At 48.7% G+C, this 20127-nt stretch overlaps 1 protein-coding gene across 1 annotated transcript; it reads right to left on the bottom strand.

The window, feature by feature from the left end:
* Nucleotides 1-493: 493 nt before the first annotated feature.
* Nucleotides 494-1420, bottom strand: LOC137847456 (olfactory receptor 14C36-like). The gene has a single exon (XM_068665725.1). The coding sequence runs from the start codon at nucleotides 1418-1420 to the stop codon at nucleotides 494-496; it is 927 nt and encodes a 308-aa protein (XP_068521826.1).
* Nucleotides 1421-20127: the final 18707 nt, after the last annotated feature.

Below are 20127 nucleotides of genomic sequence, written 5' to 3' on the forward strand. Positions count from 1 at the left end.
TGTGTCACCCAAGTGCCCACTGCCTGTCTCTGCCTGCAGTCCCAGCATAGCCACACAGCAGCACTGGCACCAAGCACCAGGAGCAGCCAGGCCTTACACCACCAGCAAGGCTCAGAAGGAGGGGGTGGCAGTGGCAAGAGAGCAGCTCTGCATGGACCAGGTGCTCCCTGGCCGTGGTGCTGGGCCTGACTCATTCCCCCCCACCACTTCTGCACACGGACACTGCCTGTGCAGAACAAGAAAATGTCTCAGAGGAAGGATATAAGACGGAAAGGCACTTTAACTTGTTTAAATACAAAAGCAAAATGAAGAATTTCTTTGTGGTCTAATATTCTAAGAACAAAACTGGGAACAAAAAATTCAGCATAAGATCATAGAAAACACAAGAAGAACACAACAACACAAAAACAGAGGTCAGGCTTGGCTGCAAACCAAGGATTAGCAAGAGTAGCCTTTTCAGTCATTTGTGAAAAAAAAATCAGAGAGATATGACCTACGAAATATGCATAGTCTTAATTTTCCACATGGCATCCTTGAGCTTCAGGTTCCTCATGCTGTAGATGAGGGGGTTCAACGCTGGAGGCACCACCAAGTACAGAAAAGCCAGAACAAGAATGAGGGAAGAAGAGGAGATGGAGGGGGGCTTCAGGTGGGCAAATATGACTGTGCTGAGAAACAGGGAGACCACAGCCAGGTGAGGGAGGCATGTGGAAAAGGCTTTGTGCCGTCCCTGCTGGGAGGGGATCCTCAGCACGGCCCTGAAGATCTGCACATAGGACAGAGCAACGAAAACAAAACACCCACACACAAGAAAAGTACTAACAGTAGTAATTCGAACTTCCCCTCGGTAGGAGTCTGAGCAGGAGAGCTTGAGGATCTGGGGGATTTCACAGAAGAACTGGTCCAGAGCATTGCCACGGCCAAGGGGTAATGAAAATATATTGGCAGTGTGCAGCACGACGTGAAGAAAGTCACTGCCCCAGGCAGCTGCTGCCATGGTGGCACAGGCTCTGCTGCTCAGGAGGGTGCCATAGTGCAGGGGCTTGCAGATGGCAATGTAGCGGTCATAGGCCATGACAGTGAGAAGGGAAATCTCTGATGAATAGAAAAAGAATACGAGAAAGATCTGTGCAGCACATCCTGCATAGGAAATGGTCCTATTGTCCCAGAGGAAATTTGCTATGGCTTTGGGGAGAGTGGTGGAGATGCCTCCCAGGTCGAGGAGGGCGAGGTTGAGGAGGAAGAAGTACATGGGGGTGTGGAGGTGGTGGTCACAGGCTACGGCTGTGAGGATGAGGCCATTGCCTAGGAGGGCAGCCAGGTAGAAGCCCAGGAAAAGCGAGAAGTGCAGGAGCTGCAGCTCCCGCGTGTCTGCGAATGCCAGGAGGAGAAACTCGGTGATGGAGCTGCTGTTACACATTTACTGCCTCTGAGCAAGGGAGCCTGTCCATAAAAAAAAAAAAATAACAGTGCAAAATTTAAGGACTTTGACTAAAATCCATTGCATGCCTCAACAAACATCACACAAACAACATACTGCCTCATTCATTTCAGGAAGAGCTTTCTGCAGTGGCTTGGTTTACCTCTGGTTGGCGTCTGAGGTTGCCGCAACAAGCAGAGGGGTCTGCTATGGGCTCTGCAGCAGTCAGTCCTGGTCTACAGCAACAGGTAAAAGAATCTGGACTGATCAGAGAGGTCCACTGGCCATTGACATCTCCCCAATGTCAGGTCATGAGGAGAAGGTCAAATAATTCCTCAAGAAACAACAAAGGTGATGTTGCTACTGTCTGTAGGCTGAGGCATATGAAGGGATTTTGTGAGCTGCCTCATGGACATGCAGCAATGCTCAGGGAGCCTTAGTGTCTAATACTGATGTTATTTCTCCATTACCATCAGACTGCTCCAGCACATGGTCAGGAGAATAGAAGACAGTAAAAACTGCATTGCCGTCAGGTAGCTGTTGCCTTGCAATTCTGCTGGCAGTGGGCAGTGTGACAGTTCTGCTTCAGCTTGGGGTGGTGTGGGGCTGTGAGCAGCCTTCCCCAGGCAGCAGCCTCTGGGCAGCAGCAGGACCCTGCTTTGCACCTCAGCCCTGATCACACCTGTCTGCACCCCTGGCTTTACAGCCTGCAGCTAGGCCCAGGAGAGAGAAGTTCTCGGGCCCTGCACACTGACACTGCAGCACACAAGCCCTGCATGCCCCTCAACTCCAACACCAGGCATAGTCCTGACAGCTCCCATCAGCTGAGGGCTGTGCCAGCTCCAGGAGAGCCTGGCAGGGTGTGCAGAGGCATTACCCTGCACCCAGAGTCTTACTGTGGGGAGGTGGATGGGAAGATTACTCCCCCCGTGACCTCTCCTCTCCCTTCCCACGCCAGGCTACCATGACCCACTCTTCCCCTTCTCTCCTCTCCCCATGTCAGCTGCAGGCAGTGCCCCCAGCCCTGCTGCACCTTGCAGAGGAGCTGCTCCTGGGTAGAGCTGTCTCTCTGCAGTGTTGTCTGCTTGCCAGGAGCTCCTTCCCTCCATCCCAGGAGCCCAGCCCAGCTCAGCAGCACACTTCAAGACCAAGGCAGTATAATGGTCCCTCTGGTGGGTCGGGGCAGAGCCCGCGAGCCTCAAACACTGAGAGAAAATGAAAGACATTTCTCCAGTAGTCCTAGTCTGATGCAAACTGCAAAGACTAGCAGCACTAATGTGTCCCACTCAGGGACATTACAGACAAAGCCTCCCCAGGGACTTGTTAGAGAAGAAAACTGCAGGCAGTGATGAAGGGGGGACGAAGGCCAAGGAAAGGTGGCCCTGAGGCTTAGGAAACCTTGATGTGTCAAAGTTTCTTTGGCAATGCCAAGTACAAAGCCACAGGTGGTCATCTCCCAGGCTCTTGGAAGGGGATAAGGAGGCATTGAGACCCTAATGCTCTAAGGATAACGTGCCTCCTCATAGACATCACTGAGAGAGACAAAAGCCAGAGCCCAGCAGACAAAGCTGTTGGCTCTGTAGGGGGCTTTCATCTTGCAAAAGATCCTTGACCATAACCACCACACACTGTCCTATGCTGTTCCATGTCTATACCTTTTTCCATGTAGGGCTTAGGCACCCATCCTGTTTCTCATCTTGTTGTCTCCAGAGAACCTTCCTGCCTTGACTGATGTCTCCCCATCTGCCCTCAGTAATCTATGAAACACAAAGACATGGGCTGATCCAGACACCCTCTGGGTGATATCTTGCACCACAGCTCTACTCTTTGAGTAACATTTCACCTCAGCCCCCATCTCACCACCCACCAATCTGAATTTTATGAAATTCTTTCTTTCTTGTACTCTTTCTTACTAGGAGGAAAAACTCCACTATCACTGCAACCACTCCTCAAGACCTGACCCAGTACCAAGCCCTGGGGAACGCCACTAGTGACTGGCCTCCAACTGGATTTGACTCCATTCACCATAACTCTTTGGGCCCGGCTATCCAGCCATTTTCTAACCCAACGAAGCGTGCGCCAGTCCAAGCCACGAGAAGCCAGTTTCTTGAGGAGAATGCTGAATGGAGAATTATGAGACTCAGCTCAGATCAAGTGAACACCATATGGAAAAGTGCCTACAGCTATCCAGTAAAGAGGTGCAGGTTTGTGAGTCCCTACGATATCCTGGTTTGGAGAGAAACAAGGGCTATGGCAAGGTTGAAAGTCCCAACAGGACCCAGGTCTTTGTGTCCATGGTTCTAGTTGTTGTCTCTGCCACTGAGGCCTATGAGGAGACAGATTATTGTTAAAATATCAGGGCCTCATTGCCTCCTCGCCCCCAGCCATGAACCAGGCAGGGGTCGTATCATTCTCCTGCATCTTCCTTCCCACGGGCTGGAGGTTAAGGCTTTGTGCTTGGTGACACACATCCAGTTTTCTTACACATCAGTGTCACCTTCACATTGCCTTTGTCTCCTTCTCCTCCAATGTTCTGCTCTAACGAGCTCCAAGGGAGGCTGTGTCAGTGCTGGCCCTTGGGGGGACACTGCAGTATACTTGCATCTGACTTGGACTTCTGGAGAGATGTCTTCAATTGTCCCTGAATGCCTGAGGTTTGTGGGCTCATCAGCAATGTCCCCAGAGGAGTGATTCCAATGCCTTGGGCTGGGCCTGTGCTGCTGAGCTGGGCCAGGCTCCTGGGACAGAGGGAGCTCCTGGCGAGAGGGCCCTGGTGCAGAGAGACAGCTGTGCCCAGGAGCAGCTCCTCTGCACAGTGCAGCAGGGCTCGGGGCTCTGACCACAGACACCCAGGCAGAAAGGGATTCCAGGCAGCCTGGAGGGTGCGCGCAGAGGAGAGCTCAGTGCAGGAGAAACCTTCACAGCTCTGCCCACGGTAAGTATCTGGCTGCAGGACAGTGCAGGGGAGATTCCTGGAAGGTGCTCCTGGATGCGGAATGTCTCTGCCTGGCCAGGAGCTGCCAGGATGTCTCTCGTGGCTCCTGGCTCCACAGAGGTCTTACCCCCAAATTCCTACCATATGACAAGGAGCATATTCCAAATGCTTCTTCCACTCCAGAGCTCTTGTCCCGCTGCTGTCTGTGCCAGCCAGATGGCACAGGGCTGTGAGGACAGGCTCTACCTTACCAACACCGCAGCCTCTGCACTGGGTTGGGTCTGCCCTGCCTGCCCATGCCTGCTTCTCTCCCTTGCTCAGCGTGGCAGCTGGTGGTGTCTGATTCTGACAGGGAGTGCTGTGCACAGCGGGTGAAGCAGGAGGAGATGATCCCTGTTCTCTCCGGCCAGACATTCACGATCCATCTGCTGGTTTTGTCTGCTGGGTATTGAACACAGAAGACACACAGAGTCACACAGCCAAACACCCCTCACTCAGCAGAGGAAGCCACTTCCCAGGAACCTTCCCTCTTGGAACCTTGAATGGAGCAGAGCACGCTCACTGGGAGCTGCTGGGCAGAGGAGGCTGCAGTGTACAGGACACTCAGCAAGCACAAAGCAGGGATCCAGACAGGGATATAGGCAAAGGTCCTCTTGGAAACAGGGAATGTAAGGCTTTAATTGGGAATTATCTCAATTTTGCTCAGAGACATTACTCGTAACACTCTATTTTATTTTATTTTTTTCTCATTTGGCAGTGTCCATGTCCACAAACAGCAAATGCCCAACATCAGCTCTGTGAGTGAGTTCCTCCTGCTGGCATTTGCAGACACGCGCGAGCTGCAGCTCCTGCACTTCGCGCTCTTCCTGGGCATTTACCTGGCTGCCCTCCTGGGCAACGGTCTCATCCTCACAGCCGTAGCCTGCAACCACCTCCTGCACACCCCCATGTACTTCTTCCTCCTCAACCTCGCTCTCTTCGACCCAGTCTGCATCTCCACCACTCTGCCCAAAGCCATGGTCAATGCCCTCTGGGACACCAGGACCATCTCCTATCAAGGGTGTGCTGCACAGGTCTTATTTTTTGTTTTCTTGGTTGGAGCAGAGTATTCCCTTCTCACCGTCATGGCCTACAACCGCTATGTTGCCATCTGCAAGCCCCTACACTACAGGAGCCTCGTGGGCAGCAAAGCTTGTGCCCAGATGGCAGCAGCTGCCTGGGGCAGTGGCTTTCTCAATGCTGTCCTGCACACAGCCAACACGTTTTCCCTGCCCCTCTGCCACGGCAATGCTGTGGACCAGTTCTTCTGTGAAATCCCCCAAATCCTCAAGCTCTCCTGCTCAGATCCCTACCTCAGGGAAGTTGGGACACTTATGTTTACTGTTTTTTTAGCCGTTGGTTGTTTTGTTTTTATTGTTTTCTCATATGTTCAGATCTTCAGGGCTGTGTTGAGGATGCCCTCTGAGCAGGGCCGGCACAAAGCCTTTTCCACATGCCTCCTTCACCTGGCTGTGGTCTCTCTGACTCTCAGCACTGCCTTGGTTGCCTACCTGAATCCCCCCTCCATCTCTTCCCCATCCCTGGACATGGTGGTGTCATTTCTGTACTCCGTGTTGCCTCCAGCAGTGAACCCCCTCATCTACAGCCTGAGGAACCAGGAGCTCAAGGACGCCTTGTGGAAACTCATTGGATACATGCTTCTTTTGCATCAATAGTGTGCCTATAATATTAAATGGTTGCACAGGTTTTCTGAAAAATCTCTTAGTACACTAGCTCTCAATTATTTTTTTATTATTAATATTATCTCTTAAAATTGTGATTTTGGTTGAATTCTATTTGTGGCATTCTGTCTATTATATTTTTTTTAATTTATTTGCTTTCACCCAATCATCCTATATACCTACAGAACTTGGCTTCCTGTTTGGATAAGGAGAATAAAGAATCCACGAGAACTTCATTGGTCTCAGATGCTATCTCTTCCCATCTCCTCTGGAGCTGCTGCCACACAGAGGAGCAGCCCCAGTGGACCTTGAGACTGCCCCTCACTGCCCGCTGGGCTCTGCCTTTCTGCCGCCTTCAGGTTGGGGCTGCTGCTTCCCTGGAGCCATGGCCAGCAGCAGGATGTGGCCTTTTCACTGCTGCTCTCTTTTGGCTTCCACATTGTTCTCTTGAGCTCTTGTACTTGACTAAGCCCTTAGGTCTCGTGTACCTTGGTGAAAGTTGTCTCTGCAGTGGCATCTCTGCCACATCTCTGCTTCTTGCAAAGCTGGTGTCAGGAATACACCCAAGGAGCTGCTCGCTTGTCCTGGTTTCAGCTAGGATAGAGTTAATTTTCCTCCTAGCAACTGGTAGGGTGGTGTGTTTGGGATTTAAGATGAGAATAATGTTGATAACACACTGATGTTTTAATTGTTGCAGAGCAGTGCTTATACCAAGCCAAGGATATTTCAGCTTCTTGCTCTGTCCTGCCAGTGGGCAGGCTGGGGGTGCAACAGGAGCTGGGAGAGGACAGACCCAGGACAGCTGACCCAAACTGCCCAAAGGGGTATTCCATACCATCTGACATCATGCTAAACAATATATAGGGGTGTTTAGCCAGGGTCGGAGGGGTGGCCGCTCGGGGATAGGCTGGGCATTGGTCAGCGGGTGGTGAGCAATTGCTTTGCGCATCACTTGTTTCGTACACATTATTATTAGTAGTACTATTACCATTTTTTTTTTCTGTCCTAATAACTGTTTCTATCTCAACCCACAGGCTTCATTTTCCTGTTTCTCTCCCCAACCCAGAGAAGGAGCGGGGAGGGTGACTGAATGGCTGTGTGGTGTCTAGCTGCTGGCTGGGTTAAACCACAACAGTGTGAGACACAGCCTTTCACTGCCAGGTACCAGGTCAACCAATGCTGGCCCCAAACTGCAAGGAAAAAAAAAAAAAAAAAAGTAAAAATGTTACATACAGAAGATGGTTCTTGAGGATACAAGACTGCAGGCACCTGTGGGCAGTACAGACACTGACCCGTGGTCTCAAGGCTCCCTGGGTGGAGATTAAGAGAAAGAAGTGAGTGCCTGTCCTGTGCCACCTCCCCGCCAGCCTTGCCCTTCCACAGGTGGAGTATTTCTCTCTTACTTGGGCACCAGCAGAGCTTTGACTCCTCATCCTCTACATGGAGATGAGCCACAGGCCTGGCTGTGTGCGAGGGGGCAGCAGACCTGAGCAGAAAAAAAGCCAGTTATTTGTCACTCCGGTATCTGAATGGTCCAGCCCCTGTGGTTGAATCTGTTCTCTGCAGCAAAGGGATGTCTCCAAGCCCCAGGTCCGTGGTTGCTCCTGCAGCTCTGAGGACCTCTCCAAGGGCATCAAAGTATCAACAGTCAGGACCTAGGAGGGTCAGCTCGCCCATGGATCACAGCAGTAGGTTGGTAGGATTCCGTAGTACAAAAGGACACAGACACCTCGTTGCTCTGTTTTCATGAATGTCTGTATTACAAATCGCTACAAATCCTTCCCTGTAAAGCAACTACATATTGCAAGAAACTACTAAGTTACCACTAGGAAAGCAAATATGGGCTTGTGATGCTTTCCCTAAATCTGCACCAATAAATATTATTTGAGGTGCTATTGGTACAACGCTCATGAATCCACTTGGTGGAGGGAACAAGGCATGGCACCTTCCCCTTCTTTCTTTCAGGCCAGTCACGATAGCTCTTGAGAAATGTAAACATCATTGGGTAACCCTAATGATATGCCTCCAAACTGTGTTTCTGGCTTTTTCCAAGGGCAAACAACTAAACAAAAGAGTACCATAGTTCTGTTGGCATAACTGCCATGAATACAGAGAACGTCAAATAGTTGTCTACCTTGCCTGGTCTCACACAGGACCCTTCTGTTGTGGGGTTGCTGAGAGCTGAAGAGCAAGTGCTGATGGCTGCCACAACGGTGCACCGGCAGCAATAGCGCACTGACCTCCAAGTCCTCCAAGCTCAAGAGCTATGTATTCCTGTGAGCAAAATGTCAAAGGGGGCAGGAGACCTGCTTGAATGATCAAGGAGATCCATGAGTGACTTAAACGGAAGAAGGAAGTATACATAACGTGGAAAAAAGGGACAAGCCACTTGGGAAGAATATAGGGACATTGTCTGAGAAAAGGTCTTTTTCAAATACATCAATAGCAGAAGGAAGAGGAAGGAAAATGTGGGCCCACTGCTTAATGAGGTGGGTGCCCTTGTGACAAAGGATACAGAGAAGGCAGAATTACTGAATGCCTTCTTCGCTTCTGTCTTCACTGCTAAGAGCAGCCCTCCTGAATCTCTGGCATTAGGAACAAGGGAGGAAATCTGGAGAAACGAGGACTCTACGTTGGTTGAAAAGGATCGGGTCAGAGATCTCTTAGGCAAACTTGACAGCCACAGATCCATGAGCCCTAATGGGTACATCCATGAGTTCTGAGGGAGATGGCAGATGTTACTGCTGGCCAATCATTTTTGAAAGGTCATGGAGATCAGGAGAGCTGCCTGAAGACTGGAAGAAAGCTCATGTCATACTGGTCTTCAACAAGGGCAAGAAGGAGGACCCAGGCAACTACAGGCTGGTCAGCCTCACCTCCATCCCTGGAAAGGCAATGGAACAGCTCATCCTGGAGGTCATCTCCAGCATGTGGAAGAGAAGAAGTTGATCAGGAGTAGTCAGCATGGGTTCACCAAGGGAAACCATGCTTCACCAACTTGATAGCCTTCTATGATGGAATGACAACTGAGTGGGTGAGGGGAGAGCAGCAGATGTTGTCTACTTTGACTTCAACAAGGCTTTCAGCACTGTCTCCCATAACATCCTCATGGGCTAGCTCAGGAAGTGTGAGATGGAGAAGTGGTCGGTGAGGTGGGATGTGAGCTTGCTGGATGGCAGAGTTCAGAGGGTTGTGCTTAGTGGAACAGTCTAGTTGGAGTCCTGCAGCCAGCAGTGTCTCCCAGGGACCTACAATGAGTCCAGTCCTGTTCAAGTTATTTGTCAATGACCTGGATGATGGAATAGAGTGCACCCTTGTCCTGGTTTCAGTTAGGACAGAGTTCATGTTCCTCCTACTAGGTGGAAGGGTGCTATGTTTTGGATTAGGATGAGAAGAGTGCTGAGAAGAGTGCTCAGCAAGTGTAAAGATGTGCTGTTTTGTGTCAAAGTGCTCTGTTTTGAGTCAAAGCTCTCCTCAGGCTCTCCTCAAAGCTCAGCTCAAGCTCTCCAGCTCAGATCCCCACCTCAGGGAAGCTGGGGTACTTGCATTCAGTGTCTGTTTAGCATTTGGATGTTTTGTTTTCATTGCTCTGTCCTATGTGCAGGTCAACAGGGCTGTGCTGAGGATGCCCTCTGAGCAGGGCCAGCACAAAGCCTTTTCCACATGCCTCCCTCACTTGGCCGTGGTCTCCCTGCATAGCATCGCTGCCATGGTTGCCTACCTGAAGCCTCCCTCCACCACCTCCCTATCCCTGGGCCTGGCAGTTTCACTTCTAATCTCGGTGTTGCCTTCAGCAGCGAAATGCTCATCTATAGCATGAGGAACAAGGAGCTAAAGGAGGCATTGAGGATGTTATTCTAATCTACAGTATTTCCCCATCAATGAGGTACCTGCACATCTTCCTCACATAAACCTGGACAAGGCAGAAACAGCTTTGTTCATGTACTTCAAAATTGCTTTTCATTCTTTGCAATACTAGTCCAATAAAAACATTTTTCTCCATCTCACTTCTTCGACCTTTTGTTGTTGTTCTCACTGTTGTTTTTTAACCCAAAGACCTCATTTGCAGGATCTGGTAAGCTTTGTAATTAACCTAATAAAATAACCAGCAGGTAGTCATTTTCTGTGACTCTTCTTTCTCATCATTTCTCTTCAGGTACAGCAGAGGTTGTGGAATGAAGAAACCAGCTGCAATGTGGAGGAAAAGCAGAGATGTGGCTGAGGGACTCGATGTTTTTTTTTTTTTTCTAAAGTACTCTGTACCAAAAAGTTCTCCTAGGCCTCTCTATTCAGTAAAAGAGATAAAGGATGAGAAGAGCATGTACTAAGAGGAATGCCATGAAAAGCCACGAAGACAAGGGCCATTTTCTGCCCCTACAGGGGACTAACACTGGGCAAGGCCCAGCTTGGGAAGCAGCCCTGTCGGAGGTTCTTGGTGGGCAGAGCTGGGCAGGAGGCAGCTGTGTGCCCTGGGAGCACAGAAGGGAAGGCTGAGGGGCACCTCAATGCAGCCTGTCAGGAGCTGCAAGGTGCTCATGGAGCATCCAGGGCCAGGATCTGCCCCGTGTCCACTAGCCCTGCCTGCCCTCCTCCTGCCATACTTCATGCAGTGGCTGCAGCAGAGGGGACCCCCAGCCAGCCCCTGCATGGGGCTCTGCCACCCACCTCGCCCTGGCCCTCTCCAGCGCCCTCCTTGTTGATCTCTGATGCACGCCAGGATCTGCCAGTGTGTGCTGGCCAACACATCTGCTGAGGGCCAGTGCGGCTGCTGCAGGGGCAGGGAGCTCTGCATGGCCCTTGAAGCCCCCTGCCGTGGGCCTGCCTCTCGCCTTGGCCTCGGCCCGGCCTTGTCTCTGCTGGCAGGAGCGCTCTTGGCATGCGCTTCCTGGCCTCCCCTCGCCTGTGCACAGCTGCTGCCCACTCAGGCTGCTGGCACAAACGTGTCCTCACCAGCAGAACCACCCCTTGCGATGCTTCTCCTGGTGTTTCTGAACAATTGAGTTTACTGGACTGTGTATGTTTAATGGCCTGGCATATCAGACCCACAAATGTGTCAGGCTCTACTGGATACCGGTGCACAGTGTACCCTAATGCCATCAAGACTTAAAGAGGAAGAACCCACCTATATTTCAGGAGTGACAGGGGGATCCCAGCAGTTAACTGTCTGGAGGCTGAAGGGAGTCTAACAGGGAAGGAATGGCAAAAGCACCCCATTGGGACTGGTCTGTGCATTCTCAGCATAGACTGTTTCAGGAGAAGGAACTTCAGAGTTCCAAGAGGGCACTACCGGTGGGGCTTTGGCATACCTGCCTTTGAGATGGAGGATCTTAAACAGTTGTCTACCTTGCTTGGTCTTCCACAGAATCCTTCTGCTGTGGGTTTGCTGAGGGTTGAAGAACAGCAGGTGCCAATGGCTACCATGGTGGCACACCTGAGGCAGCATCATGCTAACCAGGACTCCCTGATTGCCATCCATGAGCTGGTTCATTGACTGGAGAGCCAAGGTGTAGCTGTAGAACTTGGTAGCATGGTTTAGTGATGGACTTGTCAGTACTAAGGTAAAGATGCATGACCTGGGTTACACTTCCTTGAGTAGTGTAAGGCATAATGCAATTCTTTTTGCCTTCTGCATCTATAGCACAGGAAGTATGACTTTGCCCTACTCTATTGACTGGGCAGGTCTTTTCACATTAGGTTTCTGTGGCTTGAAGGAGATGATTTCCCAAAAGAGGCCATGCTCATGGGTACAGCTACAGCCACTTGAAGATATATTTTCTTTACTTTTCTTCCTGAGTTTTCCTCAGAAGACCCAAGAGACACCATGGATGTCCAGGTGTCTACTAAGATTTAAGCTGAGTTTCTCAGATTCTAATGGTTATTTCAATTTTATTTTATTTTATTTTATTTTATTTTATTTTATTTTATTTTATTTTATTTTATTTTATTTTATTTTATTTTATTTTATTTTATTTTATTATTTATTTTGTTCCTAAAGAACACCTGACTTGTCTTAGAAAGGGTTTCATGTGCTGGGCTGGGCTGCAGTTACAGGGACAAAAACCACTGCTGGCAGTGGAGGTGTAAGACCTCCAGACTCTGCTTTTCTTCCTGATGGAGGTCTCCAAAGAAGTCAGCCAGGATGAAGAGCAATAGGAGAATGATGCTCAAAACTGAAATGCAGCAAAATTCAGACTTTGAAACAAGAAGTTTTTGATTAGGTGCTTTTTGAAATCTTCTTCCTTAACTACAACATGCAAGCTCTGCAATTAGCTGAACAAATCTTGAAGTCTTTAAGAAGACTGTGGTAGAGATGTTAGGAGCTTCTTCATTTTTATGAGGTCCATGTTGTATTTTGGTGTTGAATCTATGAAGCTCAGGTATTGAGAGGAGAGTGATGTAACCGCTTGAGCAATTCAAGTCAGGAGGCACAAAAGTTGAAGTGACATGAAGTATTAATTGGTCCCAGTGAGGGCTGTTACTAACATAACCTCTCCAGGGACGTATGAAGGCAGGAACTGGAAAATTGGAAGCCATGATTACAGACGGGCAAAGCGCTGTGCTGAGAAAAGTATTTTTTTGGTTTTGTTGAAGCAGAAGAGCCAAGGCCTGACCCCAGCCACTGGGAGGGGAGATTCTGCACCCCCACATCTGGCTCAGGGCTCTTCCTGGGTTCTGTGGGATGTGGTGGGCAGTGTGATGTCATGAGAAGAACAGTGGTATGACACATCCAAGTTGCTGCACAGGGTTGAAAGGAATCCATGAGCCCTCATCGCAATGAATATATCATATCTCCTCATAAGCTCTAGCCAAGGGGACAAAAACCCCAGGGTAGTTTGGGCCTACCCTTCTTAACAGCACCCTCTGCCTTGTTGTCTGTAGGCTTTCCATTGCTGTCCCACAGTTTGACTAATTTCCTTGAAGTCTGCAAACACCCATCTCTGTTCACCACCTTGCTCTCATCCCTTGCTTTCACCCATGTCTTGTCAACCCTCACCAGCTGTTCCTTGAAACACAAAGCCAGGGTCTGATCAGAAGGTGTCCTCTGGCACCACAGCTCAACCCTTTGAGGGACATTTCTTCCTCCTCGTGGCCAGTGTGTAATTTACAAGGTCCACTTTGTGGCATTTTATTTCTCCTGCTCTTTCCTACTAACAAAGAAAACTCCATCAGGGCGGAAATCACTCATGAAGTAGGCATCCCAACCCAGCAGGCTCCTTGCGGCCTCTCAGCCAACCAGACACAAGTCACCTCAGCAGCAGCTTCCAAGCCAGGGGCCTGCTGCTGGCATTGCAGCTTCTTGGCTAGACACAGCCAAGCCTTGTGCTGCCTGCTGTGTAGTTATGGACTCAAGCAGAAGGGACAGGACAACCCATGTTGGGGCCTTCTTTCTGCCTGGGTCCTCCTGGGTCTGGAGGCAGAGGGGATCCCCAAGTCAGCATGCCAAGCAGGTGTCTTCTGTTGGCCTAGCAGGGCCACTGCCAGATGTCAGCCCAAAAGTGCAGCTCCCAGGGAGAAGTCAAGGGTGACGTGCCACCTCCAGACACAAGTGACCTCACAGTCCCTTTCTGTGACATGTTCCTGCTGCTGCCCTATCAAGTGCAGAGGCAGAAGTGACCTCACAGTCCCTGCCACAGTCACATTCTTCCTGCTGGGCCGTGAGAACCTGAGGTAGAGCTGACCTCTCTAGTCCTTTAGGCACTAGGGCTCACCATTGTGGGTTACAGAATAAAAAGTTTTAATTGTAAGGTTTTCTGTTCTTCTGTGGTTAAGGTATGGGCAAGCTCTCTGCTTTAGGGTGTTTTTAGGTCTCCCAAGAAGTCTAGGGTTAAAGAGAATGTTTTAATGCTAGTGTTAGGTGAAGGGATTAGGGTCAGCAAGTGAGTAAAGGGAAGGAAAAGGGCTATGGGATGATTTTTTTGAAGTCATATTCTGAGTTCAAGCATTAGAGGATGGTTTCCTGTCAGAGTGTTGTAGTTGCATTTAGGTTCAGGGATTAAAATTACTGCTTAAAATAAGATAAGGACAATACATGACTGTTTTAAGTCAATGTTACTAGAGCAGTTACATCTTACCGCTACAAAATCATTAAATTCTGCTGGCCATGCTCCTCTTGCCACCCCAAAATCTCACATCTCTCTTGTCCAGGCTGCTCCTGAACTCCCCATATCTTACTGGGATCAGCTTTCTGATGACATTCATGATCATAGAGTATCTGTCTCACCTCTGTTAGCTACTCCCTTCCTGGGAAGGAAGTGGCGTTGTAGTCAGGAGGGAAAAGGACAAAAAGGTCTTAAAGAGCATCCTGTACAATGTGCCCATCAGATCTGACCTCCACAAAATTACACTTCCTACCTACAAGTTTTGTTTCCCAAATGGCTTCTATGGATCCAGTGTTACTTTTCCCAGGCCCTCATGCATGCTTCATTTTTGGTTGTCCAAGGATGGGATAAGGAAAGCCAAGGAATAGATGGAAGTGAGCTTGGCAAATGATGCAAAGAATAACAGGAAGAGATTCTATAGATACATGGCTCAGAAAATAAAGGCTAAGGAGAATGTACCCTCTCTGATGAAACAGAAGGATGAACTGGTAATGACAGACATGGGAAAGGTGAGGGACTCAGCAACGTCTTTGCCTTGTTCTTCACTGCCAATCAGGCTCCCCAAGTTTTTCATTTCCCTGAACCCATAGATGGAGGCTACGGCACAAAGTCCCACCCGCTGTAAGTGAAGAGCAGATTTGAGACCACCTGATGAAACTCAACAAGTACAAGTCTATGGGGCCTGATGACATGCATCCCAGGGTACTAAAGGAATTGGCTGATGTACTTGCCAAGCCTCTCTCCATCGTATTTGAAAAGTCCTGGCAGTCAGGTGAAGTCCCTGTTAACTGGAACAAGGGAAATACCAGCCCTGTTTTAAAAAATGTAGAAAGGAGGACCCAGGGAACTACCAAATGGTGAGCCTCACCCCTATGCCTGGCAAGATCATGGAAAATTTCCTTCTGGAGTCAGTGTCAAGGCACATGCAAGACAAAGAGGTGATCTCAGGCAGCATGGCTTCACCAAAGATTAAATTGTGCCGGACAAGGGAAGACCGACTGATGTTATCTACTTGGATTCTGTAAGACCTTTGACACAGTCCCACATGACATCCTGGTCTCCAGATTGGAGAGAGACGCATTTGATGGGTGCACCATTCAGTGCATAAGGGGTTGGCTTGAAGGTCACACCCAGAGAGTGGTGTCTCCGTCACCTGGCCGTGGTCTCCCTGTTTGTCAGCACTGTCCTGTTTGCCTGCCTGAAGCCCCCCTCAATCTCTTCCCCATCTCTGGATTGGTGGTGTCATTTCTGTACTTGGTGGTACCTCCAGCAGTGAACCCCCTCATCTACAGCATGAGGAACCAGGAGCTCAAGGATGCAGTGAGGAAACTTTTTCAATACATGCTTCTTAAGCATCAGTGATGTATTCCAAAGATATATACTTAATAATAAAATATTATAATTCATATTGTGATTCATATTATATATGATTTTTTTAGCTACTAGTGTTATCATAACATAATCAATAATACTAGTCCTAACAGATGTCAAAGGGCATTTCAGAAAATGATACAGCATTTTAAAAATTATTTTTCTCTGTTAATATTTGAACAATATTTTATTTCATTTTTAATAATCGAATTCTTAACATTCTGAATATTACTTTTTGTGTTAGCTTTGGCTATATAATCTAATGTACATACAGAACCAGGATTCCTTGGTAGTTAAAGGCAATAAAGAACTCAGCGGAAATTCACTAGTCTCAGTATCCTCCTCTTCCCATCTCTTCTGGAGCTGGGGAAGCTCCCAGCATCCAGGAGGAGCTCAGGGCCAAGAGCCCAGCTGCTACAGGTAGGAGCAGTGTATTTGGATTTGACCTTGTGTATCTAGGTGACAGTCCTCTCGTCTCTATAGTAAGGCCAGAACAAAGCCTTTTCCACGTGCCTCCCTCACCTGGCCGTGGTCTCCCTGTTTGTCAGCACTGTCCTGTTTGCATACCTGAAGCTCTCCTCCATTTCCTCCACATCCTTGGACACGGTGGTGTCATTTCTGTACTCGGTGGTGCCTCCAAAGTGAACCCCCTCATCTACAGCTTGAGGAACCAGGACCTGAAAGCCACACTGAAGAAACTGATTCTAGTGGTAATACTTACGTAGCAATAAATTGGCTATCTCACTTTTCTAGTTTTACTCAAGTTAATCTCAGGCAATTTGTGATGATTAGGTATAGCATTCTTTAAAATGTAATAGAACAAATGTTTAATAAAATTTAATAAATAAAATGTTTCCAGTTAGATGTCTGCTTTCATTCCTCTTTTCCAGATGACCAGTCCTCTGTGTGACCCAGAGGCTTTCTTGGAATGTGTTTATTCCTAAATGACACCTGGTCTCTGTTTTGGCATCCTGTTAGTAAAAGGAACTTGCACAGTACTCAGGGCTCTTCTTCCCAAACTGGAATGTAGAAGACGCTCAGGGAATATCAGGCTCAAGGCCTTAGTGTTGTACTGGGGTTCCACCTGGACAGAGGGGCATGGGGGCACAGAGTCCTGGGTGAGGGTGTCAGGGCTTCACTGAGTCACCACTGGTGGATGCCCAGTGCCCCTGGAGACCCTGACCGGTTGAGAAGCAGCTTCCTGGGTTTGAATCGTGACAGGAGTGGTGGCATCAAGGAGGTATAGGGAGCCACCAAGTCCTTTGCTGGTCTGGGCAGAGCAGGAAGGGGGTCCAGGGCATTTGTCCCCTCCCCACAGCCTGCCAGGACTTGCAAGGTGCTCATGGAGCATCCAGGGCCAGGATCTGCGCCATGGTAAACAGGAAGAGGGCAAAGCCTCTCTGAAAAAGAGGCTGAAACTGAAAAATGTCCCTCCTCTGTCCTGTGGTGTGACAGCGCCACTGTGGAACAGGTTACCTTTATTTGATAGAGTTCTTGTGTAATTTGCTTTGATGGTGGCACAAAAAGAGAGTTCCTTTACCAGTGATGTAATCCTTCTTCATGTTAGGACACAACTCAACGTCCTTCACTCTGCTTTTTCTCATGGATGAACTGGATTAGGTCTCCTTGATTATTCTGAGGCTCAATGCAATGTTTTTGCCTTCTGCTACTTGTACTGGGTTCAGCAATAAAAGGTGGAAACAGGAAGCAGAGAGGAGGGGTGGGCTCATGTTGGGAAAACTTTGGTCCTCCTCCCGAACACCAGCTACGTACGTTGAGGTCCTGCTTCAAGGACGTGGTCAAGCATTGCTCACTTGTGGGAAGTAGAGAGTAGTTTCTTTCCTCTGCACTTCCACGTAGCCTTTATTTGTCTTGTTTGTTTTCCTTCTTTCCCTTTCCCCCTCCCTTTTCCCCTTTCCCCTTTTTTCCCTTTAGATAAATAGTTTAGTTCATAATAGTCTTTCTTTAATAATAATAATAATTATTATTATTATTTCCCTTTAATTAAATTATCCATATCGCAACCCGTAAGTTGTTCTTTACGTTACTTCTTCCCTTCCTCATCTAAGGAGGGGGAGTGAGAGAGTGTTTCTGGTGTTTAGCTGCCTAGCACGGAAAACCACCACACTACTCCAGCACAATATGAGTGACCTTCCCTTACTCTGCACTTTGACCTCATGGGTCATTTCACATTTTTCACTTTCAAAACCTTAGTTGGATGGGGGCCATTTCCAAAGTGGGGCAAGCTGATGGGTTCTGGCTCAGCCATTTGAATCATGCTGTACTTGAGTTTATCAGCCTGAGTTTGCTAAAGATGACCCAGGAAGGTAAACGGATGTTCACCTGTCTAGTAGGAATAAGGGAGAGTATCTCAGGTTTCCAGTGGCCATTTCAAATCTAGGTCAGTCCAAGGAACCCACTGAAGAAGAGGTTTGTCTTTGAAGGGGTTTCCTGTGCTGCACTGGGTTGCAGTTGCAGGGACAAAGACCACTGCTGGCAGTGGAGGTGCCCTGGGAACTCCACCTGGCTCCATCTGATTTTCCCAAAGGGCTCCGGCCTCCTGCAGGTCTTTTCTGACACCTGCCAGTGCAGGGAAGTGCCTCAAACACAACGGGGCCACTGGAGGTTTTCCCTGGTTATGCTTATGGTCAGACAGCAACGCTCGGCCTGAACACCCAGTTATTTCTTTACTACTCAAATGATAAAGCGACTACTCATCAGCTCAAATGATTCGATCCCTTCTGTGAAACCTCTCACGTGAAGTGTAATTTCTTTCATGAAGAAATGCTAATTTCCATGGTCTATATTAATGGCAGGAGAAGAAATAGTGATGTTCACCTGTACTTGCATTGTCATCGCTTTGTCTATCATGGTGTGCTCCCTCATCTTCCAGGCACAAAACCCATCTGGATTACACAGAACATGCTGAATGTCCCCTTTCCACCTGCCTGTCTGGACCTGGACTTCCCATTGTTCTCCTGGTTTGCCCTCCCTTTACTCTTTGACTATTCAGATCGCTCTCACCAACCCAGTTGCTGCTTTGAGTTTCAGTGAGTTCAAACTTGCCCATCTCTCAGCAGTCTTTTAATGGTTTCCTTAGTAAGACCCTCATCATTTATCATTGAATTAGTATGATATGGATTATTATTAACACAACTATCTGAAATTTCCTATTAATCACTGTAAAATACATCATGTACAGTCATCCTTTTGGGAAGGTAAACATCACTGGAGGCAACAAAATAAGGAACTTGAGCTTTGTTTTTTTTTTTTTTTTAAATTGCAGCATGATTTCCTGTTGCTTGTTTTGAAACAGGAAAACCCTTGTTCTTCCCACCCAAACAGGGCTTCAAAGGAGAAACCCTAGACCAATACCTATTAGAGAATGATCATAGAATCATAGAATCATAGAATCATAGAATCATAGAATATCCTGAGTTGGAAGGGACCCTTAAGGATCATCAAGTCCAACTCTTGACACCGCACAGGTCTACCCAAGTTCAGACCATGTGACTAAGTGCACAGTCCAATCTCTTCTTAAATTCAGTCAGGCTTGGTGCAGTGACCACTTCCCTGGGGAGCCTGTTCCAGTGTGCAACCACTCTCTCTGTGAAGAACCCCTTCCTGATGTCCAGCCTAAACTTCCCCTGCCTCAGCTTAACTCCGTTCCCGCGGGTCCTGTCGCTGGTGTTAATGGAGAAAAGGTCTCCTGCCTCTCGACACCCCCTTACGAGGAAGTTGTAGACTGCGATGAGGTCTCCCCTTAGCCTCCTCTTCTCCAGGCTGAACAGGCCCAGTGCCCTCAGCCGTTCCTCGTACGTCTTCCCCTCCAGGCCTTTCACCATCTTCGTAGCCCTCCTCTGGACACTCTCCAACAGTTTCATGTCCTTTTTATACTGTGGTGCCCAGAACTGCACACAGTACTCGAGGTGAGGCCGCACCAGCGCAGAGTAGAACGGGACAATCACCTCCCTTGACCTACTAGCGATGCCGTGCTTGATGCACCCCAGGATACGGTTGGCCCTCATGGCTGCCAGGGCACACTGCCGGCTCATATTCAACTTGTTGTCTACCACGACCCCCAGATCCCTCTCTTCTAGGCTGCTCTCCAGAGTCTCATCGCCCAATCTGTACGTGCAGCCAGGATTTCCCCGCCCCAGGTGCAGGACCCGGCACTTGCTCTTATTGAACTTCATGCGGTTGGCGATCGCCCAGCTCTCCAACCTATCCAGATCCCTCTGCAAGGCCTTTCCACCCTCATTCGAGTCCACAACTCCTCCAAGTTTGGTGTCATCAGCAAACTTGCTCAAAATGCCTTCTATTCCTACATCCAGATCGTTTATAAAAATATTGAAAAGTACCGGCCCTAAAATGGAGCCTTGAGGGACCCCACTGGTGACCGCCCGCCAGCCTGACGCAGCCCCATTTACCATAACCCTTTGGGCCCTGCCCGTTAGCCAATTGCTCACCCATCGTATGATGTTTTTATTTAGCTGTATGGTGGACATTTTGTCCAGTAGGATCCTATGGGAAACCATGTCAAAAGCCTTGCTGAAGTCCAAAAAAATCACATCAGCTGGT

Source organism: Anas acuta, chromosome W, assembly GCF_963932015.1.
Source record: "Anas acuta chromosome W, bAnaAcu1.1, whole genome shotgun sequence".
Classification (NCBI taxonomy): Eukaryota; Metazoa; Chordata; class Aves; order Anseriformes; family Anatidae; genus Anas; species Anas acuta.

Coding starts and splice junctions, on each gene's coding strand:
- LOC137847456 (XM_068665725.1), bottom strand. CDS start 1,420: ATGTGTAACAGCAGCTCCATCACCGAGTTTCTCCTCCTGGCATTCGCA.